The sequence below is a fragment of the Astatotilapia calliptera genome, chromosome 19, assembly GCF_900246225.1.
Source record: "Astatotilapia calliptera chromosome 19, fAstCal1.2, whole genome shotgun sequence".
Taxonomy (NCBI): domain Eukaryota; kingdom Metazoa; phylum Chordata; class Actinopteri; order Cichliformes; family Cichlidae; genus Astatotilapia; species Astatotilapia calliptera.
In genome coordinates this window covers 12,645,771-12,667,203 of record NC_039320.1, presented here as the reverse complement: position 1 = coordinate 12,667,203, position 21,433 = coordinate 12,645,771, and the positions used below count along the sequence as shown (strand labels likewise).

Below are 21,433 nucleotides of genomic sequence, written 5' to 3'. Positions count from 1 at the left end.
GCTCGGTGCTCTGTGGACCACAGCTAAAAGGATGACATTTTTCAAGTTCACTACACACAGAATTGCCTTTTATCAAATGTTTACCCTCTGCACCTGTGAGCATGGAATGTAAGAGATGACCACCCCCAAACTCTTTTTACAGCTGTCAAAGGGAAACTCCAAATCTTGAACACTTTCTGTGCAAAATCATCTTTTTTCTTCATTTAAAAAAAAAAAAGAAGACTTATTGCTTTTCTTCAACGCGGCAGGTCTCTGGTGTTTGATTTATGGAACTAAAATGAAAAATGTCATGAGGTTGGAATGCTAAAGGAAGCAGGACTGTTGCCTCCACGTTGTAGAATGCACAGCTTTGCTGCGTGAGACTCTGCACATCCTTCCTCAATCATCGCGGCTGCGTGTTGTGAATACACGAAAGCAAAAACTGACAAAGATAAAAATGACTTTGAAGCTACGAGAAAGGAGGAAAATATGCTGATTGACAACTCCAGAGGAGTGCATTGGGATCTTTTCTCCTCTCTGTGATCAAACATTCTCCTCTGCCTCTACTGTGACCAACTTTGCAACACTGAGAGATGCAGGAAGTGAATGGATCGGGCCATGAAGTCTGATGATTCTGGCTGAAACAGTCTCCAGCAGTGGAGACTCTGGTGCTGATTTATGAGGTTTACTGCATGCTGTGAAAAGTGGCAGGCAAGGGGGGAAGGGTCTTTGTAGAAACTTATCTTTCTGTAATTTATCACACTACCACTCCCCCACCGACCTTCTTCCATTGACTCGTTTGTGAGCTGGATACAAGCCATGGTGCAAACATAATGGACAATGTAGCTGGTGAGTACACTAGAGCTCGTGGGTAATGGATATCTAGTATTTGTTTCATTTTACTCAATAACGACCAAAAAGTGGAAAGAGTGATCACTCAGAAAGTAATTAAGCTCACATTGGCGGTCTGGTAAATGGCTTTCAAAGTGCAAGAATACAGCAATAACAAAGAGCCGTTCATCTCAGCCCATACACGCTTCACTCTTCTCTTACTTTAGCCTGTAGTGCTCCAGATGAATAAATATAGATCACAATTATGCACGTAAATAACTGTTCATCGAAATAATTTTAAAGTGAAAAATGGAACTTCAACCAAAATTCCTCATTCAGAGATTTGCTAGTTAAAAATCAATTTGGCTAACATAACCAATGTGTTTAATCTATTATTAATAACCCCAAATAGCATCTTGTTTCAGTGAATGCTTCTGTTTCCACAGTCCATTCGCCTCTGCACTCAAATGATCAAACTTGCATTTAGCCTCGCTTTAGCTGGTCGCACAAGCTCACCTTGACTGAAGCAATTACCAGGCAAATTCTCTAGTATTGATGTACAATATTATGCATAGAAATTGAGCGACCAGTGTAACGCTGTAAGAGCACCGTGACGCTTGCGAGTACAGCAATGCAGATTAGATATTGAATGAATTTTCAGTGTCTACTTTATCCTTTTTCGTCTCTCGCACCGTCCCAGCCTTATTCACTTCCTCCCACACCATTTATGATTCCTCACCTTGTCTGAATATGAATAAAACAACTTGTCTTGAATAATGTCTTCAGGTATGAGGTAGAATGTACGATGAATAAAGAAAGTTTCTCACCAATGTGCCTCCGACTTTCTCTTCTCTTCCACGAGGTTAGGGCGGGAGATCCAAACTGACTGAAGATCGTACTCATCTATTTTAAGTTGTTCGTATAAATTTACATGAGAGATGTGTATGGCGTGGAAAGGGAAAATGGAAATTTGTAAAACAAGAGAAGGAGCTGATGATAGTACAGCCTCTGCTTCAGGTTTGGCTCACAAACCTTGAATTTTAAGTTTGTTACCACAGTTAATCACAAATTTATGCATGTGTCCAAACCCATCACAAATAAGTTAATACTTCCTTGTCCAATACAGTGCAAATTAAGGAAAAAGGAAAAAGAAGAATGGTAAAGAAGAGCCTTTCAAAAGGACACCTCCATTATTGGGAAGCAATTATACAGACACAAGGCAATGATCAATCAATAAGAAATATATTTATAATTCACTTACCACAAGTGCACCTCAATTAACCCCTAAGAAGGAGAACAAGTTGTTTCTCAAACGGGAGAAGAAAGTACTTGTAGGTAATGCTCCATTGGCTGCCTGTATATCTTAGAGTTCACTTTAAAATTCTCATGTTTGTGTTTAAATGTTTAAATGGTCTTGCCCCAACTTACCTCTCTGAGCTTCTGCATCCTTACTCACCCCCCAGGTCTCTCAGGTCAGCTGACAAGCTGCTCCTGGAGGTACCCAGGTCCAAGAGGAAGCTCAGAGGGGACAGGGCCTTCTCTATTGCTGCTCCTAATCTGTGGAACAATCTTTCCCAGCACATTAGAGAGGCCCCTTCACTGTCCACTTTTAAAACACGTCTTAAAACTCATTTTTACTCTTTGGCTTATGACACAGTCTGACCCTGATTTTGTTTTAATCTAATGTGCTGATTTTATTGTTTTAAATGTGTTTATATATATATTACTTATATTATTATTACTATTTTTCTTATTTTTTTTAACATGCTCAATGTATCATGTTTGGCATGTCAAGTGTACAGCACTTTGTGTTCAGCTCGTGGCTGATCTGAAAGCGCTTTATAAATAAATTGCTTGCTTGCTTGCTTGCTAATACAACAGAGTTAATTTTTTTTAATGTTATTAATTAATCACAATGGGTGTGTATATACCTTGTGAATTAAACACAGGTTGAGGTTGTGCAATCAGCAGACCGCTGCATTAAGCAGGGAAAAATCAGACGTAACACTGAATATGGGATTATATCACACACTAACACTTTGTATCAATGGAGTGGCAGAAATAAAGTGGGTAAAAGCACAGCTGCAGTGCAGACTGCTCAACTGTGGTATGATGGGAGTAAATGTAGCAGGCATGTAATAATCTGTCTTGTCATACAAATGTTTCTACTGTCTGTTGTTTATAACACAGCAGTGATTTTTTTTTTTTTCCCTTCCTCTCTGCTGCAATCAGTTCATTGATGCTTGTGCATTTACTGCACGCAACTCTGGTCTGGACTGCCTTCCTCTGAGAAATCCCCCGATGCCTTGGAAGTGTTAGTGTTTTATACTTAAAGCAGCAGTAGTTGTTTGTTTGGAATAAATGGAGGAAAACATCAGTGGTCACTATGTAGTGAGATTTGCACCAACTTTTTTTTGCCTGTGTTTTTCCAAGTGCCCCCAAAGTCACTGAACATTTGATCTATGGCATTTAGTGGACACATGAGAAATCTCATTAACCACATTGATGTATACATGAGCTTAACAGTATCTTTGTGCAGTTGTCTTCATTTGTCATCATTTTTTCTTTGAACAATAAAGATTCCAAAACCTGGATACATTGTATACAAATCCATCTCCACCTACAAATCACTGTTTCTATCATTACGACAGAGCAAGTTCAACATGGGCATATATAGCTTTCTGCTATATGGCATTCACTTACCCTATGGGAATCCTACTTAGTAGTTACAAAAATATGGCTATGAATTGGATACTTCAACTCTAGCTATGTGTTCATTCAGATAAAAGAGGGAAGAGTGGCAGCATATAACTAAATGCAAACATGGATAGGTGTTCTGGCAACAGACAAAGATATTTTTGACAAAGATCATCTAATTATAAAAGCTTTAAAATTATGATTTAGGAAGTTAATAGAATTATCAGTGTATCGATATCACAGCTGAACAATTAAGACAGTTATTACAATTGCATATGTAAGATATGTTGTTTAATTTGCATGACAGTTGTAGCCCTATTCTTTCAGCTGCAGTCCCAGCAGTGTTAAATGGTCAGGGAGCAAATAAAAATACTTTATTCTATAAGTGAGCTCAGCCATGTACAAATTTTATACAAGGTCATTAGGTACAATGCTTTGGTGATCTTTTTTTGATTGCATCATTATATTAAGGGTTGTAGAAAAATAAAATACTTTTTAAAGCCAGCCAGCAGAAAAAAATAAAAGGCAAGGAAGCAGCTGTATTTCCTATTGATGTTCATCAGGTAGGACAAAAGCACTCTGAACCAGGTTAGGGCTGCAGCAGAAGTTGCCATATTGATGTAGATCCGTAATAAGTAAACCATTTTCTTATTACTGAAAACCTAAGGTTAAAAGTGAAGTTATCCTGCTAAGCCTATAAGCCTGCTCTGTAGTACAGAACTGAAGTTCTCCAAACTGAACTTGGGCATTATTTAGGTTTATAAAACCTGGAAGTTTATAAACTTTAACATTATAACCAGGACACTCCAGTCATAATGAAACAAAGCTCTGGGTTTCGATAATTAAGGCCTCAGCCACACAAGCCTTGAGACCAGTCAGTGACCCACTGGCAAACTCTGTCGCTAGGGAAAAATGTGTATTCCCCGACCAGCTGGTGAGTGACTGCTGGCTTTCTCAGAGAGAAATCAATGGCAAAGAGGGTTCTGCACCAAAAACCAGCTTGTGTTTGCTTTGTTTTTGTTTGCAGAAAAGTCTGCGTCTTGCCTGCAAAATATAGGGACCACAATGGCCTGGTAGCAACCAAAGCAGTCACAATGCAGTTCTTGGTATAACACTACTGTATATACCCTTCTGCAACCAAATTCTCCTAGCTACAGCAAGTAATCTCCCAAATCTACTCAACAACCAGTCTTGAAATAGTTTTTCCTGCCAAACAGTTTTTGGCAGGGTATTACTGACCAGTCTCCAGCCCAACATGAGAAAACCTGTGCCACGTGAGGTACGCTTCCAACAAAAAGACAATCAAAATTTTAAACTTTAGAACAATATAATCAGCTGGATTTATAAATGTTTTTTTTGCTTGTTTGTTTTTGGTCGGTCTCTGTAGCTATGCAAACTTAAAGTTATGCATTATAAGCAGTGATGGGAATAACGGCGTTACTTTTTTCAGTAACGAGTAATCTAATTACTATTCCTATCGTTACAACGCCTTTACTGTTACTAACAAGAAAATGCAGTGCGGTGGCGTTACTATTTTTCAACAAACAGACGGCTAAAGCTGTGTTCAGTTTACCGCATCTTATTTCAGTTGCACGCAAGTAGCTGTCTAGGTAAGTAATCTGGGCGCTACAGCTTTTACCAGTTTTTAAATTGTGTCGATAGGCCACGTAAAACCAGAGTCATGATAAACAATATTTAAACGAGGCGTTTTTCCCTCAATAGTGTTGTCACGTTTACTGTCTAAGGACAGCACTAGCAAGATCTCTCTGCTTATGAGCAAAAAACAAAACAAAAAACAGCCCGTTCGTGGAAAAATGCACCATGTCGACCAATCAAAAATGATATGACAACATGGCATTTGGTTGTTTAAGAAGAGGGGGAAGTTTGAGGAGTGACGGCGAGAGAGAGAGAGAGAGAAAGACAGCAGAAAAAGAGAGAGAGAGTGAGTTTTGAGATGTGAGAGATTTGTGACTTTTAGCGTGTTTGGAGTGTGTAGTTAATGTGTTGTCTTGTGTAGTTAGTGTGTAGTGTTGTGGATAGTTTTGTGTTGTGTGTCAAAACAATGAGGCAACTGCTGAATGAAAACATGAGTGATACACCTGCTGCTGTCAGGCCTGGACAGAAATTATTTTTTTGGAGTGGCACAAATAATTTGTGTGGCATCTTATTGAATGCAGAACAGCTGATTGTTTTGTAAATAGTTTGAAATGGTTATACTAAAAGGTAAATGGCTGCAAATAACTTTTGTTTGCAAAACTTGTGGATATGATTTTAAAATTCACAATTTATATTTGCATTTGCAGTTATAAAATATGATTCAGTGAACATGTTTGTGGTTGTTACAGTAAAAAACATAACTTTCTACTCGGATTTCATGTTTTTTGTCTGATTTTAGATCAGTGTGTTAATACAGTATGTCAAAATGAAAACATAACTGTAAATTCAGACACGTGAGGTTGTGCTGAAAAGAATGATACCAAACAAGGCAAAGTAAATAGTTTTTAAAGGTGGAATATAGAGGTCAAATCAAAAGTAGTTAAAAATGGCCAATTATACCCTGGACCCCAGAGGGTTGAACTTTTTTTTTTTAAGTAACGCAATAGTTACTTTTCAAGTAATTAATTACTTTTAGAACATTGTAACTCATTACTAACTCAGTTACTTTTTTGAAGAAGTAACTAGAAACTAAAATTAATTACTTTGTCAAAGTAACTTGCCCCAACACTGATTATAAGGGGTGTGGGCAATTTAAGTGATAGGTTTGTGCTCCTAGATGTCTGTCGGTGTCAGTTTGGCCAATTAGTCACTGAAATGGATCTCTGGACCTAGGTTTTGGTGTTCCTTTTAAAGATGTAGTTATCAGACTCATCCGGTTCATGGAAATGCAACTGTAATAAAAGACTAAAGTCTTGGTGAATTGGATTAAGCAGATAACATAGCATTTCGCTTTCTTGACCAAGTATGGTCAGTTTGGGAGCATGGAAAACAAACATGACAACAGCTACAATGTTAAACACAACTCATATACAAAGACAATTCCATTAGTACATAGTTTCCTTCTCATCTGCTTCCTGTTATGCATTTCAATAGCATGGCCTAGTTTAATTATGTGCATGTCTCCATTGTCTAAATTACCAAAGATATAAACTAAAACATACTGCAAATAATATTTATTTCTAACAAAAGGTAATATTAAAGATTTGCATTTCCAACCCAGAACAGCTTATAGCATATGTCTTCAGAAATTAAAAGAAATTAAACAGTCAGTTTAATAAAAATATCCACTCCAGCCCTCATTGTTCACACAAATGTAACATGTAACAACGTCATTTTATTTTTTATTATATGAAAAAATCAAAAAAACTTTATTTTGGAGTACCATATCTACCTGATAGATTAATGTTAAAAAGTTGAGCCAGAATTTTATACTTAAAAAAAAAAAGACTTCACAGTTCTGACTTTGGAGACTGTGATTCCTCGACTCATAAAATTTTCACATATTGCCCTAATCCTCTTCCACAGATAACACTCTAATCAGACTGTAAAAATTCCAGAGCAATTAGAGCCTTAATGGATTTGTCAGTGAAACTGAAGAGTGCAAATGATCTGCAGCATGTGATGACGCCATCTAGTGGGTGTCTTCTCTGATCAACTTTTAAAGTCAGCGAAGAGACTGTTAATGTGAGGGAGGGAGAAGAAGAGAGGTGACTGAGTATCTTCTGGTATTTTTTAATCTCCTGCTCCAATCACCTACCCCTTAATTCCCAATTAAGGACACAGCCTGTGTGGCAAATGAACTGGCAAGATGGCAACACAGCTCCCTGATCTTTTAAAGAAGAAGGCTATTAGCCTCTGCACGTGAGACATAACAGAACCGCATGGGCTACAGCCCAAATAGCCTCCCTCTGAAACTATTTGATTTGCACACAACCGGTCCGGGAGAGTGCGACTAATCCAATCCAATTTCCGGACACGTAAAAGGCTCGGTGATTCATTGAAAAAAATCACCAAAGACAATGTGCCGAGCTGTGCAGCTACACCTCCTGGCGTTTCTAATTTCAATAAAGAAATAGGCAGAGTTACGGCTGCGCTGAGAGCGCATCACATGTGTCCATAACGACGCTTTTCGCACAAGGGAGTCGTGTTCAGAGAAAACGGTTTTTATTGACGTCAAATGGATGTGTGAATGACTTTACCGCATGTGCAGGCATGACAGCAGCGATCAGAGCTGCCAGTTCTGACCAAAGGAGCATCGAGATCTTCAGTAGACTGTAAACCAGTGAGGCTGTCCAAGAGGTTTCCAATTAGCCAGGACTGTGAGATTTTATTTGAAACTTTAATGGCGGCTCGACTCCTCCAAACTCATTGTGAATTCATTTAGTTGTGAGGGGAGAGAGGGACGCTGCATCCCGCTTCTGACAGAGAGACCACTTGTACCGCCGTCACAACTGTGCCAAGAGACAGGGAGTCTTTGAAAGCCACCGGAGCGGACCCGACCGGCATATCAATCAGCGTCCCGGAGAGCGACTCGCTAGGTTCGCACTGGTAATAAAAGGTATTGTCTCAGAGGTCTGTGTGCCGGGAACAGAGAGGGGATATGGCACTTTTCCCGCTTGCAAACCGGAGGATAGCAATAGTAGGTGGCAAACGAATGTAAAAGCCAGTTCCCCGTCGTCTTGCCACGGGTGCGCACCGGCAAAGAGGCGCAGGACACGCAGGATCATCGATTCGCACTTTGTGATTTTTGCGCTGCGTAACCTATGTGACAAGAGCGGAGAGGAAACGGTGAACGGTGGGATTAAGGCGTGCGTCTCCTAAACTAAACACTCAAATTCTCAAACCATGGACGCCAGGATATTATTTTTGCTTGTTTCTTCTGCGGCATTTCTCGCTGAGCTGCACTGCGCCTCGCCAAGGACCACGTCGAGGACGGATCTGCCCGCTATCGGCTTCAGCAACATCAGCAACATCAGCGGGGAAAGCGGCGGCAAAAAAGACTCGAACCAAACCCAAATCTCCAGGAACAAGAGGAAAACACTGGCCGTGGATTTTGCGGTCCCCTCTTTGTTGCGCTATTATCTGGCGGAGTTCATAAAGAGACCCTTAAACGGCGACTGCCAGACTTTTAGCGGATGTTACACGGTGCGCGCAAACTTAAAAATGCAATGCATACCTTTACAGAAAACCATTTCTACTTTTGTGGACCTTAAGTCTGCAGCGGAATCAGCACTGAGGAACGCGTCTGCTGATGGACAGTTCCCCTCCTTCTACAAGCGACCGCTGACCAAAGTTCTGAAATTGGGCTTGACGAAGGCGAGCAGGAAATCTAACCAAGTTGTGGTGGAAATAGGAGAGGATTTAGTCAGGACGGGATGCGGGGGGCTGTCTGTGTACGAGGAGGCCCCGGTGTACATCCTGGAAATGGACCTCACAACTATTCTGGAGTGGTGGCTCGGCGCTGAGGGGGGGCGGCTCAGGGTCCGGCTTATGCCCGAGAAAAAGGCGCAGGTGCCAGGGATTGAGGATCGGTACACAGCGGCCATTCGAGCTTCAGACCCCCGCCTCTACCTCCAGATATCCTCCGCGGGTGAGTCCCTCTCTTCCACCCTCCCTTCGCGTTTTGCTCTCACTCTTTTGCCATGCGGTTCCCCCACACCCCCAGATGCAACTCGCTCACGGTTGTGATTTAAGTTCTGATGTGATTAATTTTTGATGCCGAATCCAGCGCGCTTGAAGTTGCGCGCTGGGTGTGCTTTGGCTGGCTTCAATTGTGGTAAAGAAATGATAGCACACGGAGGAAGATCTGTTATTTGGACTGCTCTGATGGGAAAATGATGACTGAGGTATAACTACGTGTGTGCGTGTGTGTGCGCGAGAAGAAAATACAGGAGGATTTCATACATTTAGTTCTGTTGCTCTGATTCAGAGGGCTCACCAGACCCCTGTTTTATTATTGATGCCCAGAGCAGCTCTGAGAGATGAACTGAATGCTGATTTAATTTCCAAACACTTTGATTATTTCCACTTGGTATCCATGATATGTATATGCAGCATCTTTAGAGGATTCTATGTAATCAGTTCTGAGATGATAATTATTATTTCATTTGAAGAGAGGCCTCATTGCTTTATAATAACACGTCTATACTGCATAAGGATGACTATAGGGTATGCAATGATGCTTAAGTTGGAAAGGCCCCATCAGGGATTTATTTTTTAACTCCACTGGCTTCTTCTTAAAGACACCTTCTCAATTCCCCAAGCTAACCTGTACTACAGGTAGGGTGGAGATTTGAGAAAACAGGTTTTATTTTGATTAGGCACAAATTAAGCCCTTATCTCTAAGAAAGCTTTAGCACTCAATACTCAAGGGTCCTTCCCCTGTTCTTCTGAGCATCGGCACAATCAGTGTAATTGCTTAATCACTTTGATGAGGGAGGCTGGCCCAGAAAAATGCAAGGGAATCCATCAGACAAAAGAAGAGGCTGGCTAGGCTGGAAAGAAGACACCCATCACCACCTCGACCACCTTTTCCCCTCAAGGACTGTGTACACATAGAAATGTATGCAAAATACACAGTGAAACTAAGAAAGCCATGACTGTACAATATGCAGTAAGTTATTGTCAGTGCTGGTTGCCACGTTAGGATTTCATTTGACATATGCTGTTATTACAAGTAGAGATGAAACACTTCAGTATGTCACACGCACACATCTGAGACTGTAGTAGAGAGGCATCTGAGTGGACTACCCGTGCAGCTCCCGGCAGGGATTCCAGCAACACAGCTGGTGGTGTTAACAGGTGGGAACCCATCTTGCGTTGATGCTATGATATGGTTTTTGCAGTAAACACATCATTTTTAGTTTATTTTTTAAAAGCACCCCTTTCACATTGTGACATTTAAGCAATACTTGAGAAAAACACTGAAGCCTACAACTTCCAGCAGCTCTGTTGCAGATCAGGATGGTTGCTATTGTGTGACTGTAAAAAAAAACAACAGGTACAGAAACAATGTGACATCTGCACAGGGAGGAAGTCAGAGCACCTGGATGGGTCAGCAAAATTTTGGACTTTGGCAAAGGATGTTTCCTTTCACTTGTCATTATGCTTTTGACACGCCTTCATGATAACCATGGTCTGTTGCAGAAACTATGATTTTCCCAAACCAGCTTGTGTACCAAAACAAACCCAAAAGTCATAAAAATGCTCACATCAGCGGTGTGCTTATATAAGCATTTTTAACACCCAGCTTCTTTTTAATTGAAATGGAGGTAATATGTCGGCTCCCGGCAGGCTTTCTGCCCAAAACAGTTTTGAGTGTTCGCAGGTGGGAAGCCAGCAGGGGATGTTTTTTCTTTCCCCTGGGGGACTCAGCTGGATTTTTTTGAGAGCACCACTTTCTTTCACTTTAAAAACCACCAAGAGGCCATTTTCGTACATGTGAAGCCAAACCTTAACCACAACTGTGTCATATCAAAATTGTTTTATTTGCCCAACACTCTCTCTGACATATTTGTCCAGCTGACAGGGATTTAAATCAGCTGAAGCTCCTCCTATGTATCATTCTGGGGGACCATGACATCTTTAAGCAATACATTTATTATTTATTCGTTTAATTTTGAGGAGAAGATGACATTCACACTTCAGCAAACTAGGTTTATGTGTGCTGCACTTATGTAAAACCAAAGAACAGCAAAAAACTGGAAATATAGACTTCAATGAGCACTTACAGGATTTGATTGGAATAAATAGACTACTGTCCATTGTTTATTACCTCCATGATCATTTCTCATTTCGCCTCTATGCCGCATCCTTACATAACCCTAAAATTGATCACATATTTAATCATTCAGGAAGAGTGCTGCTCAGAGGCGCTTCGTATACGAAGCTTCGGCGAGAAGATATAGGCGCGTATCCTTTCATTTCAAATCTGTTGGTAGGGGGATGCAGTGAGAGCTAAGCATCAAAGTAGAAAAGGAAAATAGTAAAAGGACTGTTCTTTCACACACTAGCTCATTTTTCTCCTACAGTATGAAATAAGAAAGCAGGAATCTAAGCACAATGTCAACGTATGACAGAACATATAATATTATTGTTTTCTCTCTCAAACACACACACACACACACATATATATATATATATATATATATATATATATATACACACACACATCTATACACATCTTAGAGGCATGCTGAAACCTATTTTCCTTACACTATTAGAAAACTGGATGTGTTGCCAGTAAAAGTACACACTTTTTATGATTCAAGTTGACAGACCATAGACAGCATGAAAGAGGAGCATAGATGCCGTGACATCACCCAGCGGTTCCTGAAGTCCTACTTAGAAGGCTTGAGGAGTATTTTCTCCGTCACCATTGTCTTGTTTTGAAACTGGATGTGAAGAAAGGGGTGGGTCTGACTATGAAACCATACACTGTAGTTTAAGAGTGTTCTACTGTTGCCTCTGTGTGATGTCAGTGATTGTGGAAATCTCCCTGATGCCCAAAGTTCTAGCTGTGAGCACAGCAGCCCTCCTGGTCACTACCAGTCGCAACAACACTGAAAGTGGAGTAGAAGGGAGCTAAAACACATTCTTATCAAATAAGAGGCACCAAGGCCTAGTATAAGAAATCCAAGAACAACAATATAAAGTTACCATAGATAACTAGCTAAGCCCTCTAAGGAGATTTTGCCTCTGATCTCAGTGCTTTCATTTTTCTACCTACTGTATACAAGTGGGACTGCACATAGTGTTACACAGTGGCCAGTTTTGGTCTGCATATGCTACAAGGAGGTAATGAAGTTAGCCTATTTTAGTGTTTTAGGTTTTTGCGTTGGGTTGTTAAAACAATAAATCATGTGTTGTCTTCAAAAAAACCAAAACAAACAACAACAACACGCGTAATATTTCTTTAGCATTTGTCAGAGAATGCTCAAAATTCACCAGCTCATCCCACTGAATTCACCCAGCACCGACAAAAGGTAAATTCCAGTTAAAATCTATTAGCTTCAAAGTCATAAAAACATGAAGCTACCTTTTTGTGACATATTTTAACCTGATCTTCAAGGTATACTGATTAGGGTTAACGATCTCACCTCACACAGCACATTATGATACAGGTCAGGTGAACTGCCAACTGTATAATTAGATGTAGGTGTCAGTCTGGGTGTGAATGTGTTGTCGGTATGAATAAGTTCACCTGGGAAAGGGCACTGACCTATAAAAGGAGTGTGCTGCTGTTTGCCTGGTGTCAGAATATGACAATTCCTGCAGATAATATAGTCTGGCGTGGTTCTTGCTGACCTTGATACTATACTGTCAAACAACACCTTTTTGTTTTCATTAACATTTTTTTTCTTAATTTTAGAGCAGATCTCAGTACCAACCGAATCACCCACACATTACACTTCTACTACACATGTGAAACTTTACATGACAGGCTCCTCCCACCAGAGCACTGAACAAACTGCATGCTAATTCATGCTGTGGATGTAGTGTACTCATCAACACCTTTACCATGAAGACAGGGAGATGTGGCTACAGGCCAAATGAAAACTATCCAGCCTCAACTATGTGGTTGCAGATTAGCTCAACAAATGCTGGACAACCACTGTCGACTTCATTAACTAATCATCAAGGACGAGTATCTCTATAAAAGCAGAGGTGTTGCATGTTGAATGTTAAAGTTCATGATAGTACAATCGGATAAACTGGAACAATGGCTTGGAAACGTGCCATTCACAGGACGTCCAAAACAATGTCCTGTGGACAGATGAGATCAAAGTGGATACATTTGCAGTAATGCACAGCGCTCATGTTTGATAGAAACTAAACACAGCATATGAGCACGAACACCTCCCATGAACTCCTTAGCACAGTGGTGAAGAGTGATGATTTGGGCTCGTTTTGCAGCCACAGGACCCGAGCACCTTGGTGTCATTGAGTCAAACCATTAAAGTCTATATCAAAGTGTTTTAGAGACTAATCCGAGGCCATCTATCAGACAGCTAAAGCTTGGCCCAAACTGGGTCAACAGCAGCAAATCAGATCAACACAGAATGATTGAAAAAGAAAATAATCAAAGTGTTGGAAGGGCCCATTCAAAGATCACACCTCAACCCAACTGAAATGTAGTGGTGGGAACCCAAGGAGGCTAAGGTCAACACTGTAAAGAAGAGTGTCATATTGTTGTGTTTAAATTTTGTCTCAAACTGATAAAATTAAAGTCAGAAAGTTACTTCAAGCTATTTCTGCTAAAGGTGGCTCTGGAAATATTGGCATTATGGTTTTTTTTTTTTTTTACAGGACTATACAGAGTACTGTGAAAACCCTTTTTCCCATGATTGCATGTGGTTTACCTCTACCTCTGGTTATCGTCACATAACCCTTGCCAGATCATACATTGTGAGACTGAATATTTTGTATGGGATTTTGAATAGATTTGCCAAATCACAGTTTATGTGATGCTGGTTAAATTCACTTCTAAACAAAAGGGAATTATCATGAATGATCATGGGTAAGAAATGACAGAAGTATTCACAACATGGGTGGACTCCACTGACACTATAAGCCTCACATTGTATGCTCAGTGCCTTCGACTTGATTACTCTGTTGCCTGTTTGCAGAGCCACAGTTATTGTCATAAGTGATGATTACATTGTGTGTTTCTGCAAAGCAAAACTGTGTTTACTTGCTGCTGATCCACAGAAAGACATGAGCTCTGAACATTTCACACACGCACGCACACACCTGTCCTCCCTCCGTGTCTTTCTGTTGTCACGAACTCCCTCCTCCGTACAAAATGCCTCAACACTAGGCTCCAATGAGTATTGTCTCACTTTTTCAGCATTTTTACACCCCTGACTCACCAATGTTTGGCATTTTTCTGTGTAATGTACGTGCTACACTTGTTTTTCCAGCCTCCAGAAAGACGCTGGCTATTAGCATGAAATAAATACCCGCCATGGCACCCAGAATAATTTGACAATCAGGGAAGCATGCCTGCGGGAATCAAGGCATTAAACTCTGCACAGTGCATTTATACTTACTCGCCTTGTGCGCTCTATGGGGGACACCATTAATAAGAAATACTTCTACCAGTTACAATATAAGAGAAGGGAAACAATGCTCTGCAGGTGTGATAAAGATATGGCCTCCACTTTATTAACCTTTGTTATGTTTACCAAGTGGTGCCATAAATAGGTTGCAAAAGAATCTTTAAATGATTTCATCGTTGGAAGCTGGAAGAAGTCGAGCTTCCGCCTCATTAAGCTGCATATACCTTCCTCAGAGCTCGTTGGGAAGCTGATGTTTCTCGTCGCTCCATTAGCAAAGAGTGTCTTCATGAACACACTTAACAGAATTTGATTGAAGCCCTAAAGTAAAAGACTGCTACCATCATGCTTGAAAGGAGCAGCTGTGCATGTTAGAGCATTTCTTGCCATATTTGCCATTCAGCTCAGCCTCAAATCCAAACACATGATTTTCTATTGAGCGTCACCAGTATGCCATTTCCTTGGAGAGCCTCAAAATTGAATCCTAGTGTGTGGATGTTTTACGCGTTTAGCAAACTCAGTAATTCCTTCTGAATCATAAAGGAAGCAAACAGTACATTACATACTCAGCACTTTGTTTACCTTGTGTTGTCTGTGGCCCTTCTGGAAGAGATTTCTCTTTGGAAGATGGAAAAACAACGTAATTTTCAAAAGCTTTTCCTTTGTCTCCTGACGAAGTAGCTGGTGTAGTAGCCTCGAGAGAAGTTTAATCTATGGCGCTAGAGAGTGTAGTCGGTCCGACAAAAGTTACTGTTCACCCAGCATAATTACAGTCATTTGTAAACAAGCGTTCACAGACACACTCAATTAATTTTATCATTATTCATCTTCATTTTTTAAGTAATTATTGTCATTTGAATTGTTTTGTTGCATTGTCATTAACTTCATAGCTAAACGTGATTGACTTGTTTTTGCAGTAATAATTATGTGTATTCATGCCAATGAAAAACATGCTAATGTGAATTTGAAGGCAGGATTTCTGTGATTACGATCCCGCCAACTCACAGGCCCAATCACCACTCGAGCCACAATTATTTCCACAATATGCCAAACATTGCCAGGCTCTAGCTTCTAGCACATTTGTCGTTGCCTTTCTTCTGTGTTACAATAGAACAGCTTTGAGTTTCAGACATTTCAGATGGTTGTTAGGACAAATATGAGAATAAATAAACAGGTAATTTAAAAGTTATTTACTAGTTCCGGCACTTTTTTGTGTTTATTTAAGACCAAAATGAAGATGTTCTGAGATTGGGCCTGTAAGAATCAAAAACCTCACTTGTAGTAATTTTGGCTTATTTTCTGTTCAAGGCAATTTTCTTGTGGACCTCTAGATTATTTTCAGCAGGACTCCTACTTTTGAATCGCTCGATAGTCCTGTTTGGTCTAATTGCACGTGTGCATCTGCAGTGTGTGCTGGATCTCAAATGTGTCAAAACGGTGATCCTTCAACTTGATTTTCATTTTCAGTAAGTGGACAAAGTCATGGGGAGGCAAATCTGGTAAGTGGTCCAGATGGTGAGCAGACTGTGTTAGTGTGGCCAAAAGATGTTATTAATGTGTTCTGTGTCGACATGCTCCACAATTCAGATCACTGCTGCTGAGTATTCTCTCTCAGATGCCTCAAGATGCTGCAGCAGAACTTTGCATTGACAGTCTCGCCCAAGGAGGCAAATTCATGTGCAGAATCTCCCGAATTAAACAAGAGAAATCCCTGCATTTGGGATTGGAAATAGTTGATTTTTTTTTTTGTTACTGAAAACTGCTCTACTTACCAGCGACGATCCTTAGTATTTCTTATATACCTGTTAATGTTTTTTTTTTTTACACAAGTTTGCCGTTAATGGTGAAATGATAGCATGACACAGAAATGTTCAAAATACACCTTCAAGTGAGCATTCAGAAGCTCACTGGATGTGTTGTGAAAATGTATCTGATACCAAACTGAGCCTAACCTAGAACAAACTCTAATATAACACAAACACACAGCCTGTGACAATAAAAAATGTAAGTTTTCAAAATAATGATCTGTATAAAAGCCAAAAGATTATCTAATACCATCTTGACCTCCAGAAAATGAAAATTTAAAAAATGACCATAGTACACTGATAACTGTTTTCAAGCGTGCAGGCCTCTGAAGGGTTGCAGGCATTCAGGGTGGGTTTAAAAAAGTAGTAAAAAGTCTTCATTTTGCAGGGCTAAAGACCTTAAAAATACACTGACATGTATCGGCTTGCACCTTCTTCAGGGTGTAGAGATACTAAGACACCAAACAGAGCAATTATAGCTTCACTCACCACAGATGTACTACGCTAATTAAATGCATCATTTTCTTTAGCTTCTAGGGGCAATGGCAAGCACATTTCTCTAGCCTTTAAGGATATCACCTAGGAAGTACATAGCCCTCTGATAAGGGTGTTTATAAACACTTTTCTAACCAAAGATAGTGAAAACATAAGAAGTTAAACTCTATAAATAATAAAAAGGAACAGAACAAATACACTGAAGGCTCAGAATGATAGTTAACCTTTGCAGAATTTTAAAAATTCCTTTAAGATCATGGGGATGGATCCTTCAGAAAGTCACAAAGGATCCATGGAAAGCATGGATCACTCACCTCATCCATGTCAATTTATTCATAAGCAGTGTCTCAAGAAAAGTAATATATTACACATAACTCGTTATTTGTTTTTTTTAAAGTAATGGAGTACGTTACGTAATTACTCACCGGAGAAAGTAACTGATACACCACTTGTTACATTACTTTCCCATTACTCCATAAAATGTCTTGAACAAATTGTTACATAATTATCAGTTAACAATATAGGCAACAGAGCCGCACAGCAACAAATCTCTATCCTAATGAGGACACACATACGCTCTTTCTTTTAGTTTTTACATATGAACACAAAGTCAATACTACAGATCAAAGATGAAAACCAGCCCAAAGAGACTTCAAAGCCATTTCCACAGTTATTCTACTTTAGAAACATGAACAGGTAGAAATAAAGGCTGCAAGTCTGACTGCTCACTCAGCTTGAAAATCACTCTGGTCTCTTGGCTAGCTTTCTGTCAGCATGCTGTCTGTGCAGATGCTTGCAAAGTTCTGTATGCAGTATAATCTGGTTGTTTCTGTCTTAGATGCAGTTTCCTCATTACCATTGCAGTTTTTTCTTTTGTGCAATAAAAATAAAAGTAATGTCGACAACTTATCTCCTCAAAAGCTGTTTTGTGCCAACATTTTTGTCCTCCCGCGGACTTACTGAAATCAGTTAATTGTAGCACAGGTAGAAAAAGCATGTTTTTTTTTTAAATATTTGTTTTTTTACTAATAATTACTTAATCAGTAATTACTGAGTTTAGCACAGTATGTATTACCGCATTACTGAAACACGTTACTTTGTAACCTTCCTGATTTGAAGACAAGCTGGCACTGCAAAATATAATAATGTTCACCTTCCTGGTTGAATCTGGCTCAGACCTTTCACTCTTTGATGAAGCTTCTGGGGAAACAGATGAGAAGAAAGTTGTACTGTTCAGAAGTCAAGAGATCCATTTATATCCCTTTAATTTGGCTTAAACCAAATATAGACATTCACTAAAAGAAAAATAATAGCTACAGCCAAGCATGAAGATGTCAATATGTCAGTGATTTACTGCTTTAGGGTGACTTGCAATTATTGAGTGAATCATAAGTTCAGCTCTTGGACAGAAAATCAGTTATTAGTCTGTTAGCTGTAACTGAAACACTAATGTGAAACATAATGATCCCAAGAATTTGAGAAATCCCAAACCTCTAAATTTCTCAAAAAATATTCCACCACAGTAATGTGAAAGCCTGATTTCTTGATACTGGAAGTGTTTGGTTGTTGTGGCAGATTTCAAAGCAAACTATTAAGCAACAAGAAGAAATGGGTGACCTTTTTGCTTCAAGAGTTACAACTTAAAACTTGTATTTTGTGTGGACTAAAGTTTCATTTGTTTTATGTTAACTTCTGATTAAAGAGATGGCATTGTAGTTTGCAGAAGATACAGAAACACAGGAAATAAGGATGCGGATGAATAAGTTTTTGTTCATCCTGTGACACGCCATTTCCCGTTGCCCAGCATGAGCTACTGCATGATAGATTAGTGTATGTAATACACAATTATATGGCAGACTAATAAACACTAGGTAAGTTAAGAATGAACATTTCTGGGGACTGCCTGAGGGTGCACAAGGGTGCTCCTATGAGAACCATAAACCTCCAAGAACCATTTTTCCTGATTACATTCACTCCACCTACATGAATTTTAAGTTGGAAGATGCTGTTAGTGAAGCTGTTGTTGTGTGACACTGGTTTTATGCTAAAAAGTGCATGCGTGAATTTGCACTGTGATATTAATACAATGCACCGGTCTATATCAAAAAAAGACCGGTGGCTGTTTTTGTTATATGTCATGAAATTTGAAACAAGCCATCAGTCTCTGACAGAAGGTTCCTCTGGCAGACTTCAGCGCCTCGAACCACTGATGATATACTCCAAAAGTCAGAGTGTCAAATGTTTTTCTTTGCCTGCATAACCAGCTTGTTGTTTTGTGGTCACTGATAATGTTAATTAAACCACACCAATTCAGACTTGCTTTGGCTGTTTTGAGGTCTCTTGCTTTCTTTTAAAAAAAAAAGAATGCGTCAGCATTCTCAGAGTACGTTTCCACCACCGCATATATGCTTAGTAAAGCCTGGAATTTATCATCGCTTAATTTCTCTGCATGCTGTTTTATTGTGTTGTGTTAGGCCGACGTCATTCAACATGTGTATCGTCTCTGCTAGTGTTCATATGTTTGTTGTTTTAATACAGTCGCTGCCAAGTATATGTTTGAATCGCTTACTCTTTAGTAGGAGCAGAGCAGAACTGTGATAATTCCCACTGCAGACATTTCAAAATGATCGGACTTGCTCCAAAAGTTACATGAAAAAATTCCAAATGTGCCTAATGAAAATATCTTCTAATTGCAAACTTTACCAAAAGAGATTCATTCAAAAAATCTAAATAAAGGAACAGCCTCAACACTGGAAACAAATCATGCTGAATCATATAATGTACAGTATAAGTTTGACTAATTACCACATTAAAAAGAGACCATTTACTACTAATTACCTTGTGGCAAAAAATATGTTCATTTACTTTTGTTACCCAGCACAGCTCAGCCAGATGAGCTTTTTAAAAAAATCCAAATTCTTCACACATACAGGCTGCACCTTTTTATACATGTAGAAGAAGAAAACAAGATTTGCAGTTCAAGCAGCAGGCAGTCCTACAATTTGAAACAATTTGCTGAACATCCCGTCGCCAGCTTTGTTTACCTGCCTGCACACAAATGCACAAGTCCTGACTTCACAGGTGCAGTTACCCAACCACCACCTAAAAAGAAGTGACTCCTGAATCTACACACAGGCATACACTACAAGCAGCCACCATTTTCCACATCAGTATACAGATGAAAAGTGATGGCAAACTCCAAGTAAGAGAGAAAGTTGAACCTCCAACTGGATTACTGGGATTAATATCATTATAACAATCATAGTATGCATCTGTATATATGTCTGTATATACCCCATATATTCGCCTACTTAATGAGTCGGCTAAACTTTGCACAAATATCACTGCACATACAGCAATTACTGACATCTGTATGTTTTTTTTTTTTTTTAAAAAAAGATTTAATTATTAACCCCAATTCTTTTGATTTTTGTACATATTATATTAATTAATTATAATCTGTAAATGTGATGTTATGTTCTCCTTTTGTTTGTTTAAAATATCACATTCAATGTACATTGTCCATTCGTGACAAGTTACTTAACGTTCACCAGAATTTGTATCTGTGAATGAATTTTGTTTGAATCACCGCAAAATATGGGAAAAGGAAGTGGGGGGAAAAAAAGTTGCAGGCTAGTAGCTGTAATGTAATTGAAAAGAATATCAAAAACTATATGCATTACTGAAAAAAATGCACATCATTTGACTTGAAACATTTTGAAATAGCAGCTGTCATCTTTTATGTACAGTCTATGGACATTTTCTATGGAAAAAGTGAAGTGGCGTCATTCTTAAGCTGAATTTAAAATGTAAATACTTTGGTGGGACTGCAGTTTAAATGGAGCTCGATGGCACACTGCACCTGTTGACCTTTAATTTAGTCCTTCCAGGTGGAAACCCGCAGTGCCACAGGAAAAGTGACATGACATTGCAAGTGTGGATTCATGGTAATCAATGGGACTCCTGACATTTAAACTTGTATCAATCAACTGCTAATGGTAAAATCAATAGGAAGTCAGAATGACAGGCCACTTTATTATTTATACATTTCTATGATCAATTCACTCAAAAAGTCAGCAGTGTTGTGACACCCCAGTGGACCCATGACACCCTGTACACTTGATCGATACTGCACATCACAATGAGCATGATCAAGTGCATGTGTCTCAGTGTTGGCTTCAAACTAGTCTTCATTTGGTGATGGCGTGCTTGCAGATATAGTGTCACTATATAGGACAAAGCAAAGAATTCAACATAAATAGAAGAGCTTGCCCTGCCGTAGTTCGCCAGTCTGTGTTAGTGTAATACATTGACTGAGTCCTCTGATTCAGAGCACTGGCAATACAAACTTGGTGCTCAAATGTCTGTGTAGCTTGACTGAACTAAGTGCAGGGATATCATTAGCACTATACACTGTCAACACGTGCGCATTTCCATGTAAACCCATTTGAAGTATTGCAAACATAGTAGTTTCTGTTCTGATTTAAGAAAACACCAGTTCTGTGTCACTATGCCCAGTGAAAACTTAATGCATTTTAATGAGATAGCCCTTGAATCTGCTCAGATTCATTT

At 39.4% G+C, this 21,433-nt stretch overlaps 1 protein-coding gene across 4 annotated transcripts in view; it reads left to right on the top strand.

Annotated features, from left to right (window-relative positions):
- The window catches only part of alk (ALK receptor tyrosine kinase), a 485,678-nt gene that overhangs the window by 66,542 nt on the left and 397,703 nt on the right, over positions 1-21,433 (top strand). For 3 of the 4 annotated variants that reach the window (XM_026152846.1, XM_026152847.1, XM_026152845.1), the window contains exon 1: positions 7,534-9,094. The exons of the other annotated variant lie outside the window; for it this stretch is intronic. In XM_026152846.1, the coding sequence (XP_026008631.1) occupies positions 8,350-9,094 (745 nt within the window). In that variant the 5' untranslated portion in view covers positions 7,534-8,349. Of the gene's footprint in view, positions 1-7,533; positions 9,095-21,433 lie in introns of those variants that run through there. 4 annotated transcript variants of the gene reach the window in all.